The 27,561-nt window shown below is 39.8% G+C and overlaps 1 protein-coding gene across 13 annotated transcripts in view; it reads left to right on the forward strand.

Annotated features, from left to right (window-relative positions):
• The window catches only part of LOC121947397 (membrane-associated guanylate kinase, WW and PDZ domain-containing protein 1-like), a 118,159-nt gene that overhangs the window by 65,299 nt on the left and 25,299 nt on the right, over window positions 1-27,561 (forward strand). For 2 of the 13 annotated variants that reach the window (XM_042492429.1, XM_042492434.1), the window contains exons 3-13: window positions 4,770-4,889; window positions 8,318-8,506; window positions 10,240-10,507; window positions 10,818-10,865; window positions 11,134-11,216; window positions 11,790-11,828; window positions 14,692-14,749; window positions 15,100-15,209; window positions 16,849-16,971; window positions 17,926-18,111; window positions 18,706-19,317. In XM_042492429.1, coding sequence (XP_042348363.1) covers window positions 4,770-4,889; window positions 8,318-8,506; window positions 10,240-10,507; window positions 10,818-10,865; window positions 11,134-11,216; window positions 11,790-11,828; window positions 14,692-14,749; window positions 15,100-15,209; window positions 16,849-16,971; window positions 17,926-18,111; window positions 18,706-19,317 — 1,836 coding nt within the window. The remainder of the gene's footprint in view (window positions 1-4,769; window positions 4,890-8,317; window positions 8,507-10,239; window positions 10,508-10,817; window positions 10,866-11,133; window positions 11,217-11,789; window positions 11,829-14,691; window positions 14,750-15,099; window positions 15,210-16,848; window positions 16,972-17,925; window positions 18,112-18,705; window positions 19,318-27,561) is intronic. The other 11 variants (XM_042492432.1, XM_042492442.1, XM_042492437.1 and 8 more) reach the window with 9 other exon arrangements.

The raw sequence follows: 27,561 nt of genomic DNA on the forward strand, positions 1-27,561 counted from the left end.
CAACAGTGCAGTTAAAAGACGAAAGATTCTTGCAGAATTTAAGAAAGATAACATTGGAATAGCTTTGCTCCAAGAGACTCATCTCACTGATGCAGAACATTTAAAACTAAAGAGGAAATGGGTTGGACAGGTCTTTTATTCATCGTATAACTCAAAAGTAGGCGAGTAGCAGTATTAAGTCATAAAAAGCTTAACTTCACCATTGATAAAATCTTTTCAGATAAAAATGGAAGATATATCCTTAAAACAGGTTTCCTTTTTGGGGACTATGTGTTAATAGGATCTGTCTATGCCCCTAATACATTTGACAGGGAATTTTACTCTTTATCCACAAACTATACAATTATGGGGGTGATTTTAGTATTGGGGGGGGCTTAGACATGATAATGGACTACAATCCCTCAAAAAAAATCAGACCACCAAAAATGACAAAAGTAACAAAAGAAATATGCTCTGAACTATGAATCTGAATGTAAGTACAATTCTACCCCGAGTTACAAGTTTTTTGACAAAATTGCACTATCAACTCTGTCTGATGATGCAAGGGCAACTCTATGCTCCCCAGTTACTGAATGGGAAGTGTGTGAGGCTATTGGGAATCTACAATTCATGTAAGTGTCCTGATGATAAATACATCAGGGGTCCTCTTGACAAATTTTTACCCACTCCAAATATATATATATATATATAAAAAAAGTTTATTTCCATATTCATCAGAAGCTACAGTCCCTGGATCAATATAACATTGTTAAAATCACCAACACATGGGATAAAGACCTCAAAACCCAACTAAGCCAGGAAGAATGGTCAAAGGTTTTTTTTTACTGTCAAATAAGATCTTTACATGTAATCGCCTTGAGGAAAGCCAGTATCGAATACTTCACGGGACACAACGCACACCTCAGTTTCTTAAGAAATGTAGCTCTAACATTTCTCCCCTGTGTAAAAAATGCCAAAAAGAGGTGGGGACTTATTTTCACTTAATATAGCAATGCCCAATGATTGCACGTGTATGGAAAAATGTTAAAAAAAGAACTCTGTATAATCTTAAAAATGAAATTTAAGCTTGAACCTGCACTGTTTCTTTTGGGATTCCCACCAGAAGGTTTTGATCTTAACCACTCACAATACACTCTCCTGATGAAATTGCTGTTGCTAGCTGGACAATTTATTTTATTTTAATGGATTAAAGACAAGCCCCCAAACGGTAACACAGTGGTACAGAGAAATATACAAGGTCTTACCAGTGGAAAACCTCTCTGCTACATTAAAAGGAAACAACACTTTTTTAAAAAAATATGGCAACCAGTCTTAGTTCATTTACCTTATAAAAGTACAGACTTACTAAAGAGGGGTGGATTAACTTTCAGTGTGAATCCATCTCATAAAATCGAACTGAATGGAGTTTTTATTTGCTTGTCCTGTTTTAAATATAATCTTTCCTGCCTTATTTCTGTTTCATGTGAACTAGTGGTAAAGTACCAGGAAACTGTGTTGTTCTCTCTGATACCAGTGTGCCATGACTATGAGTCTCAATTTTTAGTGCTGTCTTGTTATATTTCTTTTGTTTAGATTTGCCTTCTCTTGTTTTGTTGTCTTTGGTTGTTGTCGTGCACTATGAAACTCAATAAAATTTATTTTAAAACAGAAAAGAGATCAAATATTGAGAGAATTTACTGTTGTATGTGAAACGTATAATGATGTAACACATAACCAAAGTTGAAAGAGGCAGCGCTCAGCCTTCAATATTCTGTAATATAGGCACACCAGAATTAGTCATCCTATCAGAGCCCTCCACTGTGGGGAATAGCCTGGAATAACAGCTCCATTCCCTGCTCAGCAGACAGCGTCATTAGAGCACACTGAGCCTCAGAAACATCTCCCACCATGGGACCACCTCGTCCTATGACTCAAACTCCCAGACAACTTCACTTTCATCTCATCCTGATCCACTGAGGCGAATACAAAGCAGCACTTTGCCTCTGTGCTGCTGCTGTAAATGGTCAGTTCGATGATATATTGTGTTTTTAGTTTTTTTTGCTCACATCTTAAACACTATGTCTTGTCAACTGAATCTCTGCCCTCCTTTCATTTCATTTTATTTTGAGAATCATCTTCAAAAAGGCAGGAAGAGAAGCGATAAAGAGAATCAGTTTCTGCCTTTGCAGTGCAGTACAGGTGTAGGACTGAGCGGTAAATACCTGCTTATTATCAGGTGTTTGTGGGCTGGATGGACCCTGAGGGACGCAGAGTGTGAGCTTGCATATTGGAGAGGCTCAGGTAAACACTCCAACAAGAAAGAGTCTTGTGTCAAACATGAGCTCACTTGTCTAAAATAGATGATGTAAAAGTGGCTGAAGAGTGATTGTCAACAGTCATATCTGCTCTGAAAAAGAGTTTTTAACAGTGCTAGTGGCCTGGATTGAGCAGTTTTAATTTTTATTCAACACTTTGGTTCAGTGTTATATCTATATCTAGCTAATAACTTTTGGATGGATTGATATGTAATTTTGTACTAATATTCATGTTCCCCAGAGGATGGATCAAAATGTTTTTGGTGACTGTCATCTCAAGCACTTCATTTGTTGCAAAATATGGCTTTTTACTGATATATCTCAACATATATTCTGTGAATTTCCATGAAATCTGGAGAAGATCTCCATGATGCCTGGATAAACCCAAGTGACTTTGGTGACCCTCTGACTTTCCTGCTGGTAGAATGTAAAAGATTTCACTTATCCTATTTCACTGGATAAGTACAATAACGACTTGATGGATTGACAGAGACGTTTGTACTTTGCACTCGATATCAAACAAAAGCCACGTGTATATAATATTAAGTTGCTGTGAGTTGTAAATCCACTGCTTTTAAGCAGAAGGTAGAAGAAAACAGTGATGAAAACATGACGAGGCTCTTTTCCTTTAGGGATACTACCTCTGTCTCACTGCTCACCCTGGGTCTGCAGCTACCTGTACCTGAGAGTATCACAGAAGCATGGGCCACTTTGCAGCTAAATCTAGGGACAGATGAGACCTTTTAAGTACAATGCAAACTGACTGACAAGAAAAAAAAAAAACCTGGTTTACATGAATAATCTCAGTTGACTGAGAGGTCTTCAACTGATGATTAAAAATTAAAAGTTGACTGATATTTTTCAGGGCCGATACCAATTATTAGTAGTTATTGAGACTGATAAGTGATATTTGCAACTGATATACACTTATAATAAAAATGAAAATCTCTCTCTCGCTGGTGCTCTGCTGGTCAATATTTAGAATATAAAAAACTCCAACCCAAACTTTGTTTAAATACCTTTAGCAAATGTTTCATCAAAACTGAAACTTTCAACCTCACATACAGCAAGGCCTCAGCAACTTTTTTTTATTAAGTCAAATAAGAAATTAAAAATAAATAAATAAATACATAGAAATAGCTCTCTGAGGTAGATAATCAGCAAAATGCCAAATATTGGCCCCAGTAACCAGCCAGGCCGATAACCCCTATTAAAAACATTTCGGGGGCGGCCCTACAACGTCTGACCAAATACATGCTAAATTATTGACTTTCCCATCATGTTCAGCTGTAGTTTGTGTGCTAAGATGCTTTCACATTTAGCTCAAAGTGCAGCTATGTATACTGTGAGTACAGCCTCACAGAGATGTTAGCCGGGCTGTAGCCTTGTTGTAGGGTAGCTGCTCTTTTCCAGTAGTATGTTACTGTATGTCTGTTTACCCTTACTAAGACCCAGTAGGAGGCATTGTGTGTAGTTCACAATGCTTCTCTGCTGCACGCATTACAGTGTGCATGGATACACTCCTGTCCTGACCACAGATGGGTTACAACTTCCGTATACCATCTGGCCTGTCATCTCATCTCCTTTATGTAGAGTGAGAAAAACAATTGCCTCTGTCTCCATTGTCTGGTGTCACCTTCCTCCTACAGATTGTTCCCACTACAAAGTAAAAACACCACAGACCACCAGTCATCAACTCAAATAGGGGATCAGTCTCAGGGCAGTAAGATCAGTGAGGAAAATCTTGAGGTCAATTTATTTTTAAACAGAATGTGAAACTAAAGCGTTGATTGGGAGTTTAATGTGAATATTTTTTGGAATTATGTAAAATATCCTGTTTCACATCATGTTTTCACACTTGGGAATCAGTCCTGGTTTATAATACCTCAGACTAAAGAGGTTTATTGTACTACAGTTAAACAATGCATAAGAATGCTGTAAGTGTATCAGCTCAGCAGTGCAGTCCTAACAGGGACAAAGCAGCTTCAACAATCAGTAACAGCTTAAATAAAGTGACTATAATACTATTATGCTAGTGTATTTTACAATTCCAGACTCACCGTGAAGAAACTGATGGATTGATAACAGAGTCAGGACTATTCCTTAAGGTGACCTTTATTTTATCTTTTTAGCAGGCGGCACTTTCCCAAGAGGCAGAGGGATGCAGAGCCTCGATTTAATTTCCTGACATAATATTCGCAGCCACTCAACTCTGCCAATCATCGTGCTGAATTACAATCATACCCTCTTCATTTTAGAGCTCTCTCATTTACTGCCACCCCCTGTTGCAAAAAAAGCTGAATGAATGATGTGATGTTGCATTTTAACACTAACAATAAGCTTATTGAGTATATCGAACATGTGTCAGGAGGAAAAAAATCTTATTTCATCTTCTCATCAATTGTAAACACCATGGTTTATATTATCAAGTGTTTTGCCGCCTCCTTAACTTTACTTCTTTCTTCCTGTCGTTAGGTACAACCCGCCCCCCTCGAGACGGAGAGGTCCCAGGGGTGGATTACAACTTCCTGTCAGTGGAGGACTTCCTTGAACTTGAGGATAGTGGCACACTTCTGGAAATAGGGACATATGAAGGTGAGGAAGATGATCAGAACTGACGCTCCATGCTAGCGCAGGTGTCCTGATTTTCCACAGATTGAATCAGCATAGCAACATTTATTTTTCCTACATGCAGGCGGGCTGTAAGATGGTGCACTCAGTTGATTCCGATTAGACTGTGCATGATGGGAGGAGATGCATTCAGGAGACAGCAGGTCACTCCAAATCTGTCCCTCTCACTCTGATTAGGACAGTGTTGTGCAGCGCTAAGTCTCGTACTGACACAAACCTGTGTGTGCGAAAGTGTGTGTGTGGGGATGTGTTTGTTTTTGGGTCTGTGTGCTATGCAGAGCGAAGTCTAATGTGTGTATGTGTGTGTGTGTGTGTGATTGTGTGCACGGAGCAGGGAGAGAATGTTAGGACATTAATCTGCTTGGCACAGGTTCTGCTGTGTGTTGGCACATTTCTCCCTTTCACGCAGACAATGTCAAATATCTGTCCACAGGAGTCTGTGGCCATCCAGAAAACCACAGGAAGATAGGATTATGGATTTATAAGTAACTCTGGAGTTCTATAGATATATGATGTTATAGAAACATCTTTGATTATATGTACCATCTTACAACTTTCCTCACAGTTTTGTTGGGTATTTTTTTTTTAGAGATTTTTATGCCTTCACGCCGGTGACATCGAAGGCTGGAGGCATTATGTTTTGGGTTGCCTGTTCGTGCGTCCCTCCCTCCCACTCTCATGGAAGTGATATCTCTGGAAAGCTTCAAATTTCTTTTAGTTTAGCACACAATCCACTTGGACTCAAGGATGAATTGAGTAGATTTTAGTGGTTGTAGGTCAAAGGTCACAGTCACTACGACCTGTCTCTCTCATTTTTGTAAATGTGATATCTAAATAACACCTTGAGGCAATTTTTCCAATTTTTCAAAAATATATATAATAAATTTATAGCATGCTTTTTTATTTTTTAATGAGTTTTTTATACTATCTTGGACAATATACTTAAGGATGACTTTTTTGTCTACTATCTCTCTTTATGCTATTTTGAATGAAAAACTATACTATAACTTTGTTATGCTATTTTGCACGACATACTATACTATGACTTTTTTAGTGCTATTTTGGACAACATAATAAACAATGGCTTTTTTATGCTTTTTTGTATGACTTTAAATATACCATAACTGTTTTATGCTGTTTAGGACAACATACTATGCTATGACTTTTCATGCTTTTTTTGACAACATACTATACTTTGACTTATTTCTGCTATTTTGGATGACATGCTACACAATTACTTTTTTATGCTGTTTGATTGACGCATTATACTATGACCTATATGACTCATACTATAGTGTATCATACAAAACGGCATAAAAAAGTCATCATATGCTATGTCATCCAAAATAACATGAAAAAGTCATAGGATAATATGTTGTTGAATTAAAAAGTTATAGTATAGTATGTCGCCCAAAATAACATAAAAAGTGATAGTGTTGTATGTAGTCCAAAACTGCATAAAAACATCATAGTATAGTATGTTACCTGAAATGGCATTAAAAGAGTGTTATTGGGTAATATCTCTGTTATCTCTGTCTGATGTCTGACAGAAAACCTAAAATCTATAAGTAACACAGACAACGTCTCCCTCATATAGCTCAGTGGTAGTTATAGTCGTTACTAACTAAAAAACATATTTCTTCATATTTCTTTTATTTTTTCATATTTTGTATTGTATTTTTCTTCATTATTTATGTTTTGAGTTTTGCACTGTTTGTCATATGAATCATATCAAATTTATCTTATGTGCAATCCAACATGGCATAAAATTCGCCCATTTAGTAAGTGCTGATCTTCATTTAGTAACTGCTTCTGAAAATATCAATAAATGACTGCATTTGATGTGTCCTTCGTTAATAAAGTCCAAAGCAGGTTACAGCTAAATATATATTTTACTCTGGATGAGACTTATTTCACAGGATGTGTAGCAGTAAGGCAGCCCAGTATGAGAAATACATCCGTGTAATATCTGAATTTCCACGTCCAAGTCTGAGCTCTGTATTGCTGTGCTGGAACTCAATAAAATAAAATGATGCCTTTCAACAAAAATTAGACATCAACTTTCTAAATTTCTGATCTTCCCTCAGGTGTCAGTGACACTAACCTTGAAACTGTGCTGATTATATAGATCCTCTGTGCTGCCAGGGAATGATGTGTGTAAGACATCCACATTTTCACTGACCTGTATGTAAAATGAAACTTGTGTTACTAGTGCAGATGCATATAACTGTGTGGCGGTGATTTTAGTTTATTAGACAGTATCCAGTGGAGAGCTGACAGGAAATGAGGGGAGATGACATGCAACAACATCCATGGCCAGTTTCAAAATGCTTCGGGAATAGTTTGACAGCTATATGTTTTCTTGCTGAGAAAAAGACAAGTAGACCACTTTCATCTACGTGTTGCACACATCATATGTGCCTGTGCATTACAATACCCATACAACCACACCATTTAGTATACCAGAAAAAGATTTAGTAGGTCCCAAACATAGTATTTCAAATGCAGTATGCCAAAAATACCAGGATGTCCCACTGCATCTGGTCGCATTTTGTGTATGTGCTGGTTTGTGTATGTGCTGGTTCAATGCCGGTTGGAGTCTTTGCAGGTTTGTTAAGGTGCAACTTTTTGGTCAAGACACAGGCGACATGAGGTGACACAGCAGCTTTCACTGCCGGCGGTTCTCTGATGTCAGTTTGGTGTGTTTGGGCCTTAACATTTTGGCTTTCATAAAGATTACCAAATGACACATAACAGTGAACTTTAGAGGAACTGATATTAACCTTAGTTACCCACTAAGAGAGCTCTTTTAGCTGTTTCCAACATGTTAACGAACAGCTAAATGTGGTTTTGATCTAATTCTCTGCAAGAAAGCAAGTAAGAAAATTTCCCAAAATGTTAAACTATTGCTTTGACATTGCCCTTATGTTTTCTGCATTATAACCTGTGGCCACCAGGGTGCCTCTTTCTGTCACATTTACAGCAAATAAGTGGATACATGTGACATTCTATAAGAGAAAAAACTTGACGAATTCTTTGTTTGCCCCACTAACAGCAACGATTTCAGTCAGAAACAAGTTGGGTGTTGTGAGCTGGCCCAATGTTTTTGCTTAGTATGCTCTGAGAATCCAGATAATACAGCTCTGCAACCTCGAACACAAACTAGAACTGCTCTGTGTTTCCACCAGCTTATTTCCACAATTCATGGTCACATTGTGATCCAGCTTTATGTCTTTTCCTCTCAGCATAAGATTAGGAGGTTTCATAGATCCTCTGCCTGCTACCTCTCTGTCCCCACGCTCTGCCTGTTTTTATCCCCGGCTTCCTCTCTCTGTCTCCGTTTCTCCTTCTGTGTCTCTCTCAAGCATGCTAATGTCCTTCTTGTTGCCTAGGTAACTATTATGGGACCCCTAAGCCGCCGAGGCAGCCCATCAGTGGGACAGTGATTCTCAGTGATGCAGACTCCAAGCAGTCCACCCCAAAGCGCACCAAGTCCTACAATGACATGCAAAACGCCCGCGTAGTGCCTGCTGACGACGACGATGACGACCAGGCCACGGAAATGAACAACAGTTTTACAGGTGAGGGCGTCACTGCACCTCTACAACCTCTTGAAGTTTCTGCATCTGCAGCTCTCTTTGTGCTTGTGTAGTATTCTCCATCTGTGCTGCATCGAGTGGATGCTTGTTTTGGAGAATCTGTGTGTGGATGTGTGTGCCCGAGATTAGGGATACAGAGGGAGAGAGATAATGTCTGTATGTTTATGATACTCTCCCCTGTTGTTTGGAGCTGGGTGTCTGGCGGTTACATCATGCCTTTGTGATGCTGATTCCTTTTTCTGTGAGCCTCCAAACACTGCCATCTGCCTGTGAGGAGGGGTGTAGTGGGGGAAAGTAGATTACGAGCTGCACTCATTGGCTCTCCATGCTGTAGGCCTCACATCCTCTCCCAACTGTATCCTCTGTTTTAACTTCTGGATCATTAAACTCCCTGTGGCATCTAAACATGTTCATCAAGTGTGCATATTTCAGGTGATGATTGTATTTGCCAGATATTTATTAAAAAGACAGATTTTTCATCTGCGTGTAAATTCAAATTTGCATAAAAAATGGTGACAATATGATATTTTTAAGCTAAGGCATATCCTCTCTCCTTAAAGCTCTATCCTGTTTTGTTGAGTGCAGGCGATGGTTTCTTTTTCTCTCTTGATGCTGTGAATCTATGCCCTCTCTGTCCCCCTGCCAGGCTGCCAGAGTGTTGAATTAGCATTTGATCAAATTCTGAAAGGCCCACGGAAGTGGAGGAGGACATTGGGGAGAGATCTGGGGAGAGCGTGGGGATGGGGGTTGGGGGACAGCTAGCTTTAGGAGAAAAAAAGCTTATGGGTGGAGAGGTAAAACAGGGTGGGGGTCAAAAACAGTTTGGGAAACCCTGTTGCTGAAAAAATTTGCATATTCCTGGGGGCCTTTCAGTACACTAGAATACCACAGGAGCTAAACTTAAGGTTGGGGGAAGGGCAGTTATGGAGAGTTTAGTGTGATTTAAGGTCCAGTGTGTAGGATTTAGGGGCGTCTAGTTGCAGAAATGGTAAAAAATATTCAGAAGTATGTTTTCATTACTGTATATTCACTTGAAAATAATTATTTTGTTTTTGTTACCTTCGCATAAGACATTTATATCTACATATGGAATGGGTCCTCTCACGAGTCCACCATGTTGTTCTTCAGTAGCCCAAAGCGGAAAAATCACAAGCCCCTTTTAAACAGAGAAGGTTCCCTTCCTTTTGCTGTTATAAACAGGACCAAACAACAAGGGCATCGTGGCGCTCCAGTGTGTGATTTTAGACAGCATGCCGGTACCGTGGACACAAAAGAGGCATGACAGACGTGACGATTTCGGACTCTAGTGTGATAAATTAATATATGCATCAGCAGCCCTCTCTAAACAAACAATTGTACATTTTACACAGAACAGGGAGGCAGCATACCAGCACAATATCCCCACCTTGAAAAAGCATTGTAAAAGGAGCTGCTGGCTTTCAATAGGGCCATTCGTGTTTTCGCATCAACCATCATAGTTCTCCTACATGCTTGACACCGGGAGAAGTTTCAGTTCTGTCACCTCATGGCCAGATGCCTGTAAATCCTACACACTGGACCTTTACAGTTGAATATGTGCTACAGAGGAACCAGAGTGAGCATGTCTGCTTATTTCATCTGTTCTTTTCCTGCATGCACAAAACATAAACTGTTTTTTTTTTTTGTTCTTTTTTGTTGTTGTCATTGTTCTGTGTTGTGCCCGTTGTGTTACCCAGGATCTTTAGTACGTAGTCTCTTCCCCTCTCCTTTGTTGTGCACAGGCAACCCTAACGACCAGGACGAGAGCCGCGGCGGCATCCTCCGGCCGTATCCCGCACGTGATAATGCTCCATCCTGTGCTCTGAACAATGCCGCCACCTCCACAGCAGAAAGTGGGCAGCAGACCCTCGCAGAACCGCAGGTCTCTCCGGAGGACCCGCTGGGACCGCTGCCTGAGAACTGGGAGATGGCTTACACCGAGAGCGGAGAGCTTTACTTCATAGAGTATGTATCAACAGCCTGAAACATTTCACAGTTTTAGCTGCTGCATCACGCTCTTTGCACTGCCTGAATATGCATTTTTCACCATAGCTCATACTGTAGTTGGTGTTTTCTGTATTTTACCTGCACAATGATCACTTTTGTTCGTCCAGTGGCTTGTCTTCCCCAATGATTTGGTTTTTAGGCCTCCCCAGCCAACCTGCCCAGCCCCCTGGGTGCCACTGCTTTCCTGTTAATCCCTGCATGCCCCGATCTCTAAAGGAGATCACATCCTGATCACCTGACTACCTCCACCTCTCTGTCCTCTCTGCAGCACGGCAAAGGCACACCACCAGGACATGGCTGTGTCTTTTCAGAGCTTGTATGTTCATTTCTGCTATCACTGATTTAACAGTATTTACTTGTTTAACAATAGAGGGGTCAGGTCATTTATTGTTGATATCCTGCCTGTGTCGCTCTTGTTATTCTCATTTCTCTTTGCAGCAGGCGTCTTCTGTCCTCTGTAAACTTGCTGACGTGGTTTACTCTCTAATTCTTATTGATGCATTCATGCACCCCTGCTGTGCTTTTATATGTCGGTTTGACGGCCTGTGTTGAATTATTCTGTTGTCTTGTTTGTCTCCTCTCAGCCACAACACGAAGACCACATCATGGCTGGATCCTCGGTGTCGAGACAAAGCCTCCAGGCCTCTGGAAGAGTGTGATGACGATGGTAAGCAGCTACTTCACACAGTGAAAGTGTACATTCTGACTTCTGCATGGTGCTTCGGGGATCAGTAGCTGGTGCATGAGGTCTCATACATGGTGCTTCCTTGTTTACTAAAAATGAAATAGTTCATTTCCCAGAAGCGTTAAAATCAAGATTTGTAATGAGTCCTACTTCTGTAATATAAGTAAATAGTAGCTTTTACATTCTCTCACAACTACTGTCACACAACAAAATGACAAATAATTCCCAAATAGCAACAAAATGTTGATAAATTCCCCCGTGTCACTTGACTATTTCAGAACACAGTTTACAAAATTGCACCATCAAGTGGTGAAATTTAAAGTGGCATGCTGCACCTCTCTACATTGCTCAGCTTTGTTAAGGTGTTTTATCCTGTTTAATGTAAGCTTTGAAACTAAGGGGTTTTTGTTTCCCTGTTTGCCTTTCTCTGGACTGTCACTCCATTCTTTATTTGCTCTTGATTCCTCTATTCCCGACCCACCTCTTCTCTTCTATCTATCCCCTTTTCTACTCTTCATTTTGTTTTCTTTGTTTCATCCTGCTTTCACTCTGGAGAAGAAGGGATACATACGGAAGACCTGGAGAGTGATCTAGGTAAGTTTTTTTTGTTTTAAAAAAATGTATGCTGAGGATTTTTATTAGGTTAAATGACAGGTATGGCCTGTCCATCTTTGAAATTTGATTATTTCTAAATAGCTGCTCTGTGGTTATATGACTTCTGATCATGCTGTTTGAATTTGAAGCTTCAAAATTCTTCTTTAGAGATTTTTGAGGTAGGAAAAAAAAGGAATTTAAGACTTTTAACCACGAAAGACACTGCATAGCAATGTTTTAATGTTTGTATTTGATGCTCTACCAGCTCACACTCTGTAACCTACAAGCAGAGGACTGACGTGATGGATGCTTGTGCTAGCTACAGAGAGCAGTGGTACTTGTTTACCGAAACATTAATAGCATTATAGATAGCATAATTCTTCAGATTCCTGCAGAACAGAGACAGTTTGTTTAGAGATGGTAAATTAAACCATCTGATGTACACCTGACTATCATAAATTATTCCTGGGTCTGTGTCCAATTTAATTTTATTCCTGTTGGCAGTTTGTTTTATTACATTTCTTGCTCTGCTCTTCAAATGTTTCGAAAAATTTAAGCTCATTAATCCTTCACATTTATTACAGGGACGTGTCTTGTTCCGTATTTGGTTCAGTCGTATGTTGTTGATCATAGATCTGATTTAATTCTAACATCAGTATCCAAAGGTCATGCCGTTTGGGATTTAGGATCATTCAATTTGCTTTTGATGTACTAATTCCGATATTCTGCTGGTCATGGTTTATAATCTAAATTCCAGGAGTTATTTGCTCACATTTGAACTATTAGCCCTTTTCCATACACATGTGCTGGCTTGGTTTGGTGCGTCAGACATACAACAGGGCTACACACCTGAAGCTGCGTTTTTAATTGATTATGTACTTGTCTTGTGTCAATGACATTTAAAAGCAACACCCACTTTAGTGCGGTTTGCATTTATTGCACTATGCAATAGGGCTGGATATCGTTTAAAAAATGAAGGTACTAGTTCTAATAGCAGTACCCTTAAAGTGATACTGATACCAGAGGAGTGCTTCATTCGATACCTTTCTTTTCTATTTCATTTGAGACCCATCAAGTGAATGGAAGCACTCAGTTGCATAAAATGCCACAGCCACAGCCTTGTCATAAAGTCGTACTTTTGATGTCACCCCGGCACATTGAACTGCCAGCTCTATCAAATACACCACGCTAGATTTCACCACACAACTGTCAATCACACATCGCATTTTATGGAAGGTTTGCAGTGATTGGCTAGATGCAAAACCAAACAAAAAGTACTTTTTTATGATTTTGTTTTTGAGTGCCAATACCCAGTCCTACTGTGCAAAGGTTGTTGGTAGCCAGCTACTTATAATCATGGATTTTCAAGCTGTTGTTATGATTTTGATTGGCATTTACCATTTTTTGCTTAAAAACGGGGACAGAATGACAAAACTGATCTATAATGGTTCATGAGTGTTAACACTGAACTGCTCTTGAACCATGACAAAGCCTATCTTACGCTACTGCAATCTGCTTTAAAAGGGGGCGGGCGGGCTTTGACCCGACTCTGGAGATGGTCCATCTCGGGCACGACTCAGTACAGTTTGGCATGTTTTTAAACTGGTAATGGAAATGTAAATCAAAGCGGCACGTTCTGACTTGCTGTGGCCAACGTGCAGATGGAAAAGTCCTATATGTTATGCTAAGGGTTTGAAGAGGTTGATATATGTACTCGCAGCTGCTTCACAAACTAGCAAATGGCTCAGCTGCTGATTCTTGTCCCAGTTGCAGGTAGCACAAACAAACCCATAATGGAACAAGAGCTCAGCTCCAAACAAGGCCTTGAATGTCTGGCTGTAAGCCTTTATTATTGCTGGCTGCTCAGATGCAGACAGTCTGCGATTATTGATTGTGAAATCCAGTCTTTTATAAAAGTGTTTACTGGACTGGAGAAGCCCACGGTAACACAAGGAGGTAATGTCTTTGTCTGAAATCAAATACAGTGAGGAGGAGGAGGACTGAGATGCCAACATCTTAATGGGGATGTGTCAGTTTAATAGGCCTCGTCTGTCTGCCTGTTCCCTTGGAGTGTGGTTAGGTGTGTGTACAACTCGCAGGGGTGTGTTCACAGGCTGAGACCATGTCAAGCTGAGTGGAATAATGTGGTAATATTTAGTACGATTGCATGCAGACAAAGGCAGATGTTAGCACTTGAGTTTTTATGTTTTTAGACCCTTTGTTGTTTCCACACAGTTTTAGTGAGATGTTTTAGTCATGATTAAGTCAGTAAAATATAATAAAGTAGTTGTGGGCAGCAGGAGAGTGATTGGGGTCATAATTTAGGTATGAATGTCCTTTGACGACATACAATATAAGTGCTACTGGCACAGTATATACTTCATTATTACTGCTTAACCCTTTGCACCTGTTTGAAACATTTTACTTTTTACAAATGTAATAAAACAGAAAAAAATAACGGAAGAAGAGTCCTTGGCATGTAGAAGCTACATCTAAAATTTAAGAAATGAGATAAAACAGAAAAACATTGGTTTTAAAAACAACATAAATTGGGTTACAACTAATCCAGTTTTTTGGGTCTAAAAGTCTTTTGTTATTTACCTTAATTATTCTTGGCATTTGATCCAGTTTTTGCATTTATTGGAAAACTCAGACAGCATGTCCAGACGTTTATAAACATAGCAAAACAATTTCAAAACTGTGAGAAAAACATTAAAGTCACGTGAACCCTCAAGTGCCATAATCAGAGAGATTGGATAAGATAGCTGAATTTGATACAATACAATTTTACATAAAATATCTGCTAATGACAGAGGTTTACGTATTATTCTGTGTTTTATGTTGTGTGCTTTCTGTATTTCAGAGCTGCCTCCAGGATGGGAAAGGATAGAAGACCCAGTGTATGGGGTGTACTATGTAGAGTAAGTTCATCACCTCATTGACACCCACCAAGAGACATTAGTGTTGTGTTTTTATAATGTATTTTTTTGGTGTGTAGTTCTATTATTTTGGAGAGAAGACAGACGTCTATGGCCGATATCTCCAACACTCAGCAACTTACGCTAAAACAATATAGATGAATAAATAATACTGTAGGTAAGAGGAAAAATATGTATTTCAGGGTGAATTGTTCCTTTAAAGATTCTTTTAAGCTGAGCCTTCACATTGATAAGAGAACATATGAGTTTTTATATCCTGTAACATTTTTGTCTAATCTTTTTTTTTTTTTTTTACCTTTTCATCTTGTTTCCTCTTCCTCTCGTCATCTCAGTCATATTAACAGAAAGACCCAGTATGAGAACCCAGTGGTGGAGGCGCGGCGTCGGAAAATCCTGGAGCAGCAGCAGCCGCAGCCTCCAGAAGGTGAGCGGTATATTCGAGGTTCGTTTCCTGCCCTGGCACGGCACCATTTCTTTCTTTCTTCATGTCTGTGAGTGTCATGTCCTTCTAGTTCGTCCAGTGCTCTCCTGGGTTTTGGCCAGACTGCTATTCTCCTTTCTTCTGTGACTTGACTTCAACTTCTGTCAATACATGATCCAAAAAAAACCCACATTCAGTAAATGCAAATTTTGATTCTCAAAGGGACAAAGTTTTACTAAAATATGGCTGGCCGAATCCCTTGTGTCGTCTTTGGTGTTTAGATTTTAAGTTCTGTGATTTAAAATCATATATGCTCTATATCATTCTGTATTTGATCATTTAATTTGCATTGCCATAAAAAGCTGAGAAAGATTTTTTTACTTTAGTGTGAGACGTGCCTCCCCGGGGGGTCGGGGGGAGAGCCGTTAAAATACTGTGTGAGGTGAAAAGGACAGGTACCTGCTGGAGCTCGGAGAACAACGGGAAGTTAGTTATTGTAGTTTGGCTCTGTGATTTTGCCCATTCATCAACACCGCGAGGAGCTGGAGCTGCAGCGACTGACATGCAGCTCATGGAGGCAATTAGGGTACTTTAAAACAGTAAGAACCCAATTGCTGCAAGTTGTGTCAAAAACTGTAGTCGTCAGAGTCATAAATCAGTCATATTTTAACATACAGACTTGACTGACGCATTTTTAGATTCAGTGGAACTTACACTTTTCATTATATATTATATACATATCATTATCTCTGAATACATGTCCACAAATCTGCTTAGAAATCATAGAAAAAAAGATGCTCCATGCTCAAATTTGCTTGAGAATCATCACATTTTTGCTTTTCTTTTGTCCCACAGTAATGAAGTGATAGCTGTCTGTTTATCCTTTAATACGCTGCAAACAGGAACTGCTAAAAGCTTATTGAGCACACTTAATTGATGCCCATTTGCCAAAATGTAATTACAGATATAGGCAAAAAGGAATGGGCTCAAGCTGTAGTCTACACCTAACTCATTGAATACATGGCAACATTACACTTCCCGTTTACATCTCCCAATACCATTACATTATAGGAACTGTAGTTCCAAAATTCAGATTATCCCCCAAATAAAGAAAAGACAAAGAATAAGAATAATATGGGTGAAAACATGCATTATTTACTTTATTTCATGTTACATTATCAATATTTTTTGTACTGTACTATGGCTCAGATTATCCCATTCCAATGTTGTGTAATTATATTCCTGAAATACTGACACTCTCCTCCATCTATTCATATCCAGATGTTTGCTCTGTGTTGAAAACCTCTGGACATACAGATGCAGTTGTCTCGATTTTGTCTTAGCAGGGCCCACAGTGCCAGACTAAACCCCTGCTTTAGCCTGAGATGTAATAAAATTTAAACTGTTTTGCATATATATTACTTTTTTTGTACAATATGACATTCGCAAATAACACTAGCAGAAGCTGATGTAGATGAGGAGCTAATTACAACTGAGGCGTAAAAGTGAATGGCAAGTATGTACAGTGTGTGCTTAAAGCTCTGTGTGTCTATACGTGCGTTGTTGTCAAGTGTTTATATGTATGCATGTGTGTGGCATGTAAATACACCTCTTGTGTTGAGTGTGTGTTGATAATGTGTGTGTGATTGTGTTCATACAGAGTGGATAGAGGAGCACTCCTCAGCAGCAGCTCCATTAGCAAACTACGCTCCAAACCACCTGGAGACCTACAGGGACCCGCAAGTCCCGTCAACTCTACCTCCCGTCCCTGCAGGAGCCAAACGTAAGTCGTTATGTTGTATACACGCAGTATATACTTCATTATTACTGCTTAAATTTGATGTTTTCTTGACAGTGGCCCAAAGATATATTATGTTGTCAAGATGAATAACAAATTTTGAATTCATCTACATTTGAAATTCCACATATTTAATTTCTGCTGATTTGTTGTTTTTATAGTTTGTTGATGTGACGTTCAAAAAGAACGACTTTGGAAATGTATATATAAGGAAACCACAAAAAAAGTACATGCAGAATTGGATTCAGCAACTTTTCAGACCCTCTTAGTTACCTTCTTTCTAGAAAGTGACTAGCAACCACTTTAGCAACTTATTCAGATCATCAGGGAATAAGTGAGAAATATATTCAAATATATTATACTGCTATTCACTCCATGCAAGCTGCCCTGAGTAATTGCAGTCCATGCCAAGAGTGCAGGGTGTCTCTCTTTCTTCTTGCACTATGTTTACATATTAATTATTTTCTCTTTTTTAGGTGCATTTTTAGGTATTTATTCTACAATTATTTTTTTAAATTTGTTTTTCAGTTGAATAATATTTTATAAGTTTAAGAAAACCTGCCGTTAATAAATATTCACATTCACCAAAATAATCTTCTTTTTTTTGTTGCCATAATCAAGCAGCTGTGCTGCAGACCTAAAATGTTGGACACATGGCAAACTGTCTAAGATGTTGATGCACCAGCAACCATAACTTCTAATAACAAGACAAACCAATCCACTGTTTTGTAGCTTGCCACAGCTGATGTTGATGGCGCCCTACATTAGAGGAATCAGTCATTGTCTCAACTTGCAAATTTTTCCACATATAAGAACGCTGTCTACAAAGCATGATCCTCATCTGAGAGACAAAATTACTGCAGTCATTGTTAAGGAATGCTGAATGTAGAATCTGCAGATGGACACTAAAGTAAGAGTTGTTTCTCGGTTGCTCGACAGGAGGGAAACCTTTCTTCACAAGAAACCCAGCAGAGCTGAAAGGAACCTTCATCAACACAAAGCTGAAGAAGAGTCGTCGTGGCTTCGGCTTCACTGTGGTCGGCGGCGACGAGCCGGATGAGTTCCTACAGATCAAAAGTCTGGTGCTGGATGGGCCTGCAGCCGTGGATGGCAAGATGGAGACAGGTGCAGTACATGACCACTATCCACAGGGGGCACTGTTTTCATTCAACACACCTCCCTCCACTACATTAACACTGTTCAGTGGTACTTAGGAGCTCAGTCCCAGTGTCTCCTCTAAAGCACTCAGACTTTGAAAGCCCATGACGGCTCAGGGATGTCCCGTTGTGAATTCAGCAAGGGCTTAAGGGACCAGAGTGGATATTTTTTTTAGCCCTTTATTCTATATTCCTATATTCATACTTGTTTGTCAATATGATGACATGATAGTGACGATCAAATATATTGATTTGGTCCAACTGCACTGTTTTACTGAGGTGATGTCATTTTAGGTTTTACTGTTGCATTTGAATTGGGCCCTGCAGTTCGGGGTGGCAGGGGAGCTTGATCATGTCCCAGCATACATTGGGTTTGAGGCACAGTGCACCCCTGTTACAGGCACCTTGTTCTTGCCTGATTACACTGAATAATTGAATTTCACACAACTGGGGAATTATATTAAACAACACCAACAGTGTTTTGACTGGATATATTAACAGTAAATAGCTGTTAAATATGTATATGACAGCATCACTGACAGAATCATTTTCCGTGGTGCAGGTGATGTGATAGTCAGTGTGAATGACACCATCGTGCTGGGCTACACCCACGCTCAGGTGGTGAAGATCTTCCAATCCATCCCCATCGGTTCCATGGTGGACCTGGCCTTATGCCGTGGCTACCCGCTGCCCTTTGACCCTGATGACCCCAACACTAGCCTGGTGACCTCAGTGGCAATCTTGGACAAAGAGCCTATCATTGTCAACGGACAGGAGACATTTGACTCACCGTCCAACCAGGCCGGACCCGTAAACGGCATGAGGGAGCCACGGCCGCACAGCCCCTCGGCTGAGGTGGCGTCCAACGGCTCGCACGGCTACTCCAGTGATGTGGTCACACTGGCCTCATCCATAGCCACCCAGCCCGAGCTGATTACCATCCACATGGAGAAGGGCGACAAGGGATTCGGCTTCACAATCGCAGACAGCCTGACGGGAGGAGGGCAGAGGGTCAAGCAGATAGTGGACTATCCGCGCTGTCGTGGCCTAAAAGAGGGAGATATTCTGATGGAGGTCAACAAGAGAAATGTCCAGAATATGAGCCACAATCAGGTGGTGGACCTGCTGAGCAAATGTCCCAGAGGCAGCGAGGTCACCATGCTGGTTCAAAGAGGTATGTATTACATCTTGCTGTCAGATGTTTGGATAAAAAGGTGCAGGAACAGAAGTTTGCACGCCAAAGGATGTGTGATTTAGAGCACAAAAGAATGTTCTGTTGTCTGCTGAACAGACAACAGCTTGAATAGCTGGCATGGAAAGAGTGACATAATGAGAAGGCAGGAGAGAAAAGTGAGGAAGAGAGTGGGCGGCAGGTTGAAAATGCTCGGACTGGATGGGATGAAATGAGGAGAAGAGACGATGAGCTGAGTTAGCATGGCAGTCGAGGAGCAGATGAGTGTGGGAAGGAGTGGGAGGCTGGGTAAAGAAGCGAGATGGATGAATGAGAGGGGAGGGGAGGAGGAGCACATTAGGTCAGGAACTCGTATATGATATGAATACGGCTGCAGCTCAATTGGACCTCAGAGACTTTGTCACTCTTTGCCATTGTCTCTATGTTGCCTAAATAATAACTGGGTATTGTGAAAGGTATTATTTTCTGCTCTGGATGTGGTTTATTTTGAAAATACTGTACTTGGAGCGAATAAGTGAGAGGAGATCAGAGCTTGACTGAACGTTCCATTGATTTTGATTAGAAAATTGAGTATTCAGTTGGCTCATACTCTGCTATTTTTTCTATTTTTGTTTGCTATGTAGGCGCATGGTTTTTATGTGGATTCTCAACTGGTTCACTTCTATACTGAGCCATTCATGTTCCTACACACTACACTGTTGGCTACAGCTGGCACTTTTGGCCTGGAATGACCAAGGGATAAATGTTTTGTCAAAACAGAACAAATTGTTTGACCGAGTGCAAAGTATCCTCACAGACACTGAATGACATTGGGGGTCCCTCATTTGTGTCCAATCCTTATTGTTGTTAAATCACCGTCCATGCCAGCTGACCCACATCTCTATTAGTGGCAGGTTGGGATATGCACCCTACATCAATTATGCCCTCTAATGAGTTGACCTTGTGCACTGCTGCTGGAATAACCCTGCTGTATTGTGTTAAATGTCAGCATCATTATGGGCCTGTGTGAGTGAGTCTTGAGAGATGCAGGACAGTGTTCCTTCTACCAGAGCACAGAGAGAGAGGTTCAAAGAGAGCAAGACAGAGAGGAAATGAAGGAGAGGATAAGTGAGAAGGAGGCTACAGGCAGTCACTGGGGCAGGAGAGGCGACTGACAGCAGCGGAGATCATCTCTGTTAGCTGTGACACCAGCCTGTCATTATTATGAGCTCAGGCGAGAGGCCAGGTGATGAGGGGCAGGCAGCCAGGGGGTCGGTAATAAGAATAATTAATCTTCTATTACAATGGTTAGACATACGGCGGAGTATGGCTTGAAATTTAAAATAGTGCAATAGAACGGTGAAGTCCCTCCCCTTTCGGTGTCCCCCTATGGGATCTATTTTCAAAAAAAAATATGAATGGAAATTTTTTTTTTTTTTTTTTAATCCCGTTTGAATTTCGCCATGAATTACACAAATGATGTTTTAAAGATAAAATTCTCATGTCAAGTCACAGTTTGTCATACTATTTAATTTTGTGGGAAACTGCTAAGTGAACTCTTTCGTCTCGCACTATGCATGTCACCTAAGCTTTGTTTCCCACACAAATGTTATACTGTCTGACCTGTTTATTTAACGACTCCTGGTGTTTATATCAGCCGGGAACAGAAAGACAAAAAACATACAGTGTGACAACTTACATGTAATTTATTGCAATTCATCGAGATCCAAAAAGTGATTTGTCTCCCCCCTTTGACTTGGTACATTTTTTTCTAAAAAAAAAAAAAAAAAAAAAGGCCCCATGATGGTCCAACAGAAGGGGAGGGACTTTGCCTCTTGATACAAAACAATTTTTCACTTACTAAAAACATTTGTTTGATACTTAATTCTGAGCAATATAAACATGTTTTTCCTTTTTACAAAAGAAGCCAATTTTCTAATTTGGAGCTTTGATAACCAAAGATCATGTGACAAATTTAGGACCAGATATTCACATCTGACTGCTGCTGAAACCCATGACTACAAACCAAAATATCAGAATACGACACAAGAGCGGCGGATATGGATGATGTGAGCTGATGACGCGCCTGTGCTCTAAAGTACCTTTTTGCATCATAGCGATAAATTCACTACTCATATACTGCACAATCTGACACAAATTGTGACCAAGTTTGTTTTAGTAGGAGCCACCTCTCAGACTGAGGCATGCAATCAATATTACGGTCGTCGTTGCGTTAAGGGCAAATTAACAAAGAATGGATTTCGGCTGCTGACAGCGCCATGATATGTGCATTACTTACAACCTCTATCTGTCCTGCCTCAACATCAGAGGTTTCTCCACAAAAAATATTGCATTAATGATATTTCAGTGCAAACGTCCCCAATAAAGGTTTGCAGCTGAGTGCAATTTGCCATCTTAGTACATCTTATTGCACTTATACTGGTGGAAAAGTATAAATGTTGCCTTGGTGCCAGTAACACAATAGGCAGAACAATGGCATTTTAACATTTTGATATTTTCAGATTGTGAGCTGCAGAGGCTTTCCTCAAAACTTAGGGCAAGGTATTTTGACTTGACTTACTTAGATATTCACATTCAAGTCGTCAGTGCGCTTCGGTTAGCACCATCTCTCTAAGGACACTAATAATTTCCCTGTAACTGCTTGTGGCTATTAGCGCTGATCTTCGTTGATTGGACTGTTTTGCAATTACGCTCATTTGCATAGAAAGTTGCCAGTTTTGCGCCAAATGTATGCATATTATCTAATTTAAATATCTGCAAATAGCACAAGAGCACAGGACCGCTTTTTCCTGGCAGCTCAATTAGTGCTGCATTTCACCCTTTGCGTGTGCTTTGAGAATTCCACGGTTTCTTTTTGTCTTATCTGTGCAGGTATAGAAGCTGCAAAAGCAGCGCTATCCTTTTGTGAATTTGCCTGTCGAATTATAAAGGCAAACAAAAAAATGCCAAACACTTAGTAGTTATAGCCTCTCAGATGCGAGGATTTGCTTCTTTTCCTTTCTTAACATCACTGTGAATTGAATATGTTTAGATTTTGGACTGTTGATCACACAAAATAAGTAACCTGAAGACGCCAACTTCAGTTCTGGGATATTGTAATTTTCTTGACTTATGAGATGAATCCAAAATATGCATCATAGATTAATTAACAGTAGAAATAATTATTAGATGCAGCTGTAATCAGTTGTAACAGTTCTCTCTGTCTGAGAATAATGCGATAACCTTTCAAGTGATCGCCAGCAGCTAGCACATAATCATTCACAAACAACAATTATGGGAACTAAGGGGAGCGGGGTGAGGGAGTTAAGAAGAGAGAGCAGAGGATGAGGAATAGGAGGACCAGGGATCATGTTTTGAGAAAGTGGAGGAGGAGGATTAGGGGAGAGAGTGTGAGATTTGCTGAACAGCACTGGAAGTTCAGTGAGGGGGAGTGTGTATGAGGAGATTGGTTAAGAGAAAAGTTTCAGCGGAGGAACAAGGTGGACTTCAGCTGGAGGAGAAGAAGCAGCCTTAATCTGCTCATCTGTGACTCATCAATCTGCGCTGTCTGACTCAGAGTCAGCAGAGACTGTTTTTAAGAGAGGGTGCAAAGCACAAGGTCAAACAAACATAACATCACACAATGATTTTCCACAGGAATCGTTTTCTCTCAGACGTGAAGTTATTTTGTTTCGACCAGCAGTTGTTATGTTTCATTTTTTAAAGGATTTTTTTTGCAGTAGATTGATTTGTGTCGCAGAAGTTGCAAAACATTCTGAGTTAGTTATAAATAAACTTACAGCACTGACAAAATGTGAAAAATAAACTGAACCAAGATTAGTTTAAGTGACTAAAATTCAGACTGAGTTGTCTGTATTATAAGATGTGCACGACAAAGCGAGAAAAACATATTTTGCAACACTACACCAGTTCAGCGGTTTACCCCAGGAGGCAGCACTGCTCTGAACTGAACAGTGTCAGTATAGTTTGCTCGTGGCTAATCTCACATAGATACATGAGTTCAGAAGCTTTACAAGTAAAAAATTCAAGTTTGTTTTGTCACAGAGCATTTGCAGAAGTTTGTAGTGCATTTTGCCATTAAAATAATGCTCCATGTGAAGACAGAACATTGCACTTACACTGAACAGATCCACATTTTGGCTTTTGGATTGCCTAGCAGATGATCTCCCTAGCTTCAATTCTGTGGTGGTTGAACACCTAGAAGAGGGGAGAATGGCACCGTGTCATTTGTGAAACAGAAAATGACAAGAGGTTGAATAGGCTGTTGTGTTGTAAAGTAGCTGCTGAGTAGGACTGTGTAGTGACAGCTATTACAAAGAAAAAAATGTGTCTAAAAGCCAGATAGGCATCTTTAAACTTGGCAGAAATAGTTTTTATAATTTATACTTGAATGTCTTAGTTTTGTTATGATACTCATATTTCTACGATACAATATTTTGAAAAACATAGATATTCAAAACCATTTCGATAAAACATGAAAAACTGACATTTAGGGGTGGGAATCATAAAGGGCCCATGACATGATATTTTCACGATACTTCAGTCCAGATACAATATTATTCCGGTTTTAAACCGTGTATGATATGCAAGTATTACGATAACATACACTGCTTTGTATTGTGATTTATTACCTTTTTCAACTGGCAAAATTTGTTTTATCTAATGAGATTAAGTTTTCAGTCTGTTCATCTCACTTGTCATTTTTATGCAGCAAAATGTGTCTAGTGGACTGAAAAAGCACTTGCTTTTATTATTCTAGCAGACTACCAAAAGTTAAATTTGTAATTGCAATATGAATAATTTATATTATTTAAAAAATTATACTTGTGCAAAATACCATGATACCAAGGTGTATTGGTTTGTTCCCCCACCCCTATTGACAATTAGGACATACAATTTAAATTGTATCGATACTACAATTGAATCACCAGAGGCCCCACAATATGATATTATCACAGTACAATGTTACTGCAATTTTAAAATTATTGCAATGTGCTTTGTATAACAATAACATATATTGCAATATGAGTCAATACCTTTTTGTTATCTGCTAATTTTGTCTCCAAAGGAAAATTTTGTCAACATCTATTTTATCTAATAAGTTCTCAGTTTGTTCAACTCACTTCAGTCATATATATTGCAACAAAATGTATCCAGTGGACTGTAAAAGCAATTGATGATTTTACTATTCTAGAAGGCTATCAAAAGTTTAATTTGTTTTTGTAATATTTATAATTTATATTATTAAAAAAAACACAGGTGTCTGTGTATCGATACAACATTGCCACGTAAAATATTGCCATACTATCCTGTACTGATTGTGTCCAACATCCCTAATCAATACTGCGGAAAATAAGTTACTGTTTCACATATTCAGAATTGATATGTACGGATATACTGATATTACACTCAAGTTTCTGCATCTGCACCACCTGCACCAAAGATTTGGAAAAATATATTTCTTTAAACACTCTAAGCAGTTCCATGTGCAAATGTGTACTTGTAAAAACGTTTATTTTACCTTAAGCTTTTCTACTCCAGGAAAATTTATATTTTCCGATAAAATTGTAAAGATAACATCTGGCGTTTTCACACATAAGATTTTCTCCTGTAAAGGAGGCCAGGCCAGCTATGACTCCTCCATCTTGTCTTCCCACTGTTGTTGCCATGACAATCGTGCACAGCTCTCCTGTCCCCTGAGAGACAGAGAGAAAGAAGAGAGAAAATGAAAAGACAGAGAGAGGGGAAAGAAAATGAAGAGGAAATGAAGGAAGTGGAATGAAATATGATGATAACAGACGATGAGGGAGAGCAGGACAATATAATTTAGAGCAGATGAAGAGAGGGGGACTGTTGGATAATAGCACAATCTTATAAGCAGAGCAAGGACAAATGTTTACAGGTTTGGCTCAACAAAAGGGAACATTACTCATGTTGTACACCCTCTAACAATGTATATAGAAAGCGTGGAGGAAGGACCATTCACTCACTGTGTGGGCTCTGCACAGACCCACCAAGGCCACAGCTTCAACAGCATATTGAAACACAGGGCCATTCACGCACTGCAGATTCAGTTTGAAAAGCTCCAGCTCACTCACACATTTGTACCCACACAGCGATGCAGAAACACACTTTTTTCTGCGTTTTTCTGAACTTGTTACTTGCTGCTGTTTGCATGTGTGATTTCTCAAAAGTCAGTCTCTATGTGATAAGTTATTTTGATGGGGATGGGACAGAAGGCAAGGACATTTTTACTTGGCATGTGCTTATATTGCAGATTGATAATATAAACCCATCTTTGAGGCTCTACATTTCAATGTCTGCCTTGTAGCGCTGTTCAATAATTTCCTCATTAGCATATTTCTTTGTTAGTGTGTGAGTTATTAGAGGCGTACTTCACTGTCTACTGTAAAAGAGGGAAAGGAAGCAGCCTCCTCCACACTGATGTTAAGAGCCAGTTTAGGTCACCAAACAACTGTCGGCGCTCGCTTTCACTCCCAATTTGTTTACTTCCCCTCTCATTTGAATGATAATGGGCACCGTCTTAGTCAGTGTGGTGGAAGGTTTCCTCAGTAATAATAAAATCAGCCTTTTAAGCCAATGTTACATCCTCAGTGTTCAAGTTTGTTGTGGGGTATAGAGCAGAGCTTTACTGTCATTCAGCAGCTTCAGCAGAGTAAAAAATATCAGGATTACGGCCTCAGTGGATAATGCTATGTGCATTGCTGTATATTTGTCAGTGTTTGTGCTCTGTGCATAAATAAATGCTCACCTTTTTCCATACCTACCCTTGCTCATATTACATATGCATAGCATTCATGCATTCATGGATGCTTCCACAGAGTTGCGTGTGCAGGAACATGCTATTCCCATATTTCTCTCACCGAGCTTCAGCTGCTCATAAATGTTACATTCGGCCAGATTTGATCAAGTCTGAATTTACACGTGTGCAGCAGCAACACGACGCTGAAGAAAGTTAAGCAGATTTAAAATCTACATCATGCATGAAGATGCGTTCACATTGTGCAGCATGTAAATCAGCTATTTCAGCTGACACAGCTACAGTGGGTGTAGAGTGGGATGTAGAGTCGGGGTCAAGCTACGTCAGTTCCTCAAATCTTAATTCCCCTTCAGTTCCGTGCACAAATTTATGAACCATATGGCTATAGTTAAATTCAATTTTTATATGCTTGATGCTAATTAGGTTGACATTGTTGCCAGTTTAAAGATTTTCAGAGGTTGTTTCAAAGTGAAATGGTTTTTTTTTGACCTCCCATACTCTAATTTAGAGCTCCTGGGTCAAATAAGCTGCTGTTTTAATGGGAAACACTTATTACCTTTTGATGTGTCCTTCCTGGGTCAAACAAACCCAAAAACACTCATCAGCACGTCAGCAGCTGGGATGTTCCACTTCCTCCAGTAACTGGCACCCCATAATCTTAGAGAGAGAGAGAGAGAGAGAGAGAGAGAAAGAGAGAAAGAGAGAGAGAGAGAGAGAGAGAGAGAGAGAGAGAGAGAGAGAGAGAGGGGAAACTAGGGAGGATAAATTATGAATCATGTAGAGAGAGGGGCTTTGCAGCAACAGAGAGTTTTAACATTTAATGATTTTTTTGCCAATGCAGCAGAAAAAGCCTAAGATGGATGCTTGCATGTTGTTGCATGTGTTAAAGTCGTTCCATCAATACCTCCAGTAGGTTTCGTACATGCTCCGTATCAGATGTTGCAGAATAGACAGAATGTCTTCATTGGTCTCTGTAATGAAGGAGAGCGAAAAGGATCAAAGGTCTGGCAATAATGTAAATGTGCTGTGCTACTGCTGCTGCTCACACCTCATATTTATCAAGGCAGACTGCTGTCACTGTACACAGAACTACTTGAATGCCTTGGCAACAGCAACTCTTTGTACCAGTGTCGTTCATGCATTCATTTGTCTATTTTTGTCTCAACACACTTTTCTGTAGTGAATGGCAGGCAAAGGAGCATCAGGAAGGGGAAAGGAGTTTTCTTGGAAAACGGTGCATACAATCAGTGTGTGGAGTTTTTTTGGCTTGTGATGGATGTGAAAAGAAAGCAGTTTCAGTGGGAATGTAGATGATTCCCTTCCTTACACTGGTATGCTGTGAATCCTCTCCCCTGACACTGGCTCAGAGTATTAATATTTCATTAGCACAAATGAGATTGATCTTCTTGGTGACTCTCTACAGTGTGTTAACTGGTATATACGAG

Source organism: Plectropomus leopardus, chromosome 8 (assembly GCF_008729295.1).
Source record: "Plectropomus leopardus isolate mb chromosome 8, YSFRI_Pleo_2.0, whole genome shotgun sequence".
In the NCBI taxonomy this organism is placed as follows: Eukaryota; Metazoa; Chordata; class Actinopteri; order Perciformes; family Serranidae; genus Plectropomus; species Plectropomus leopardus.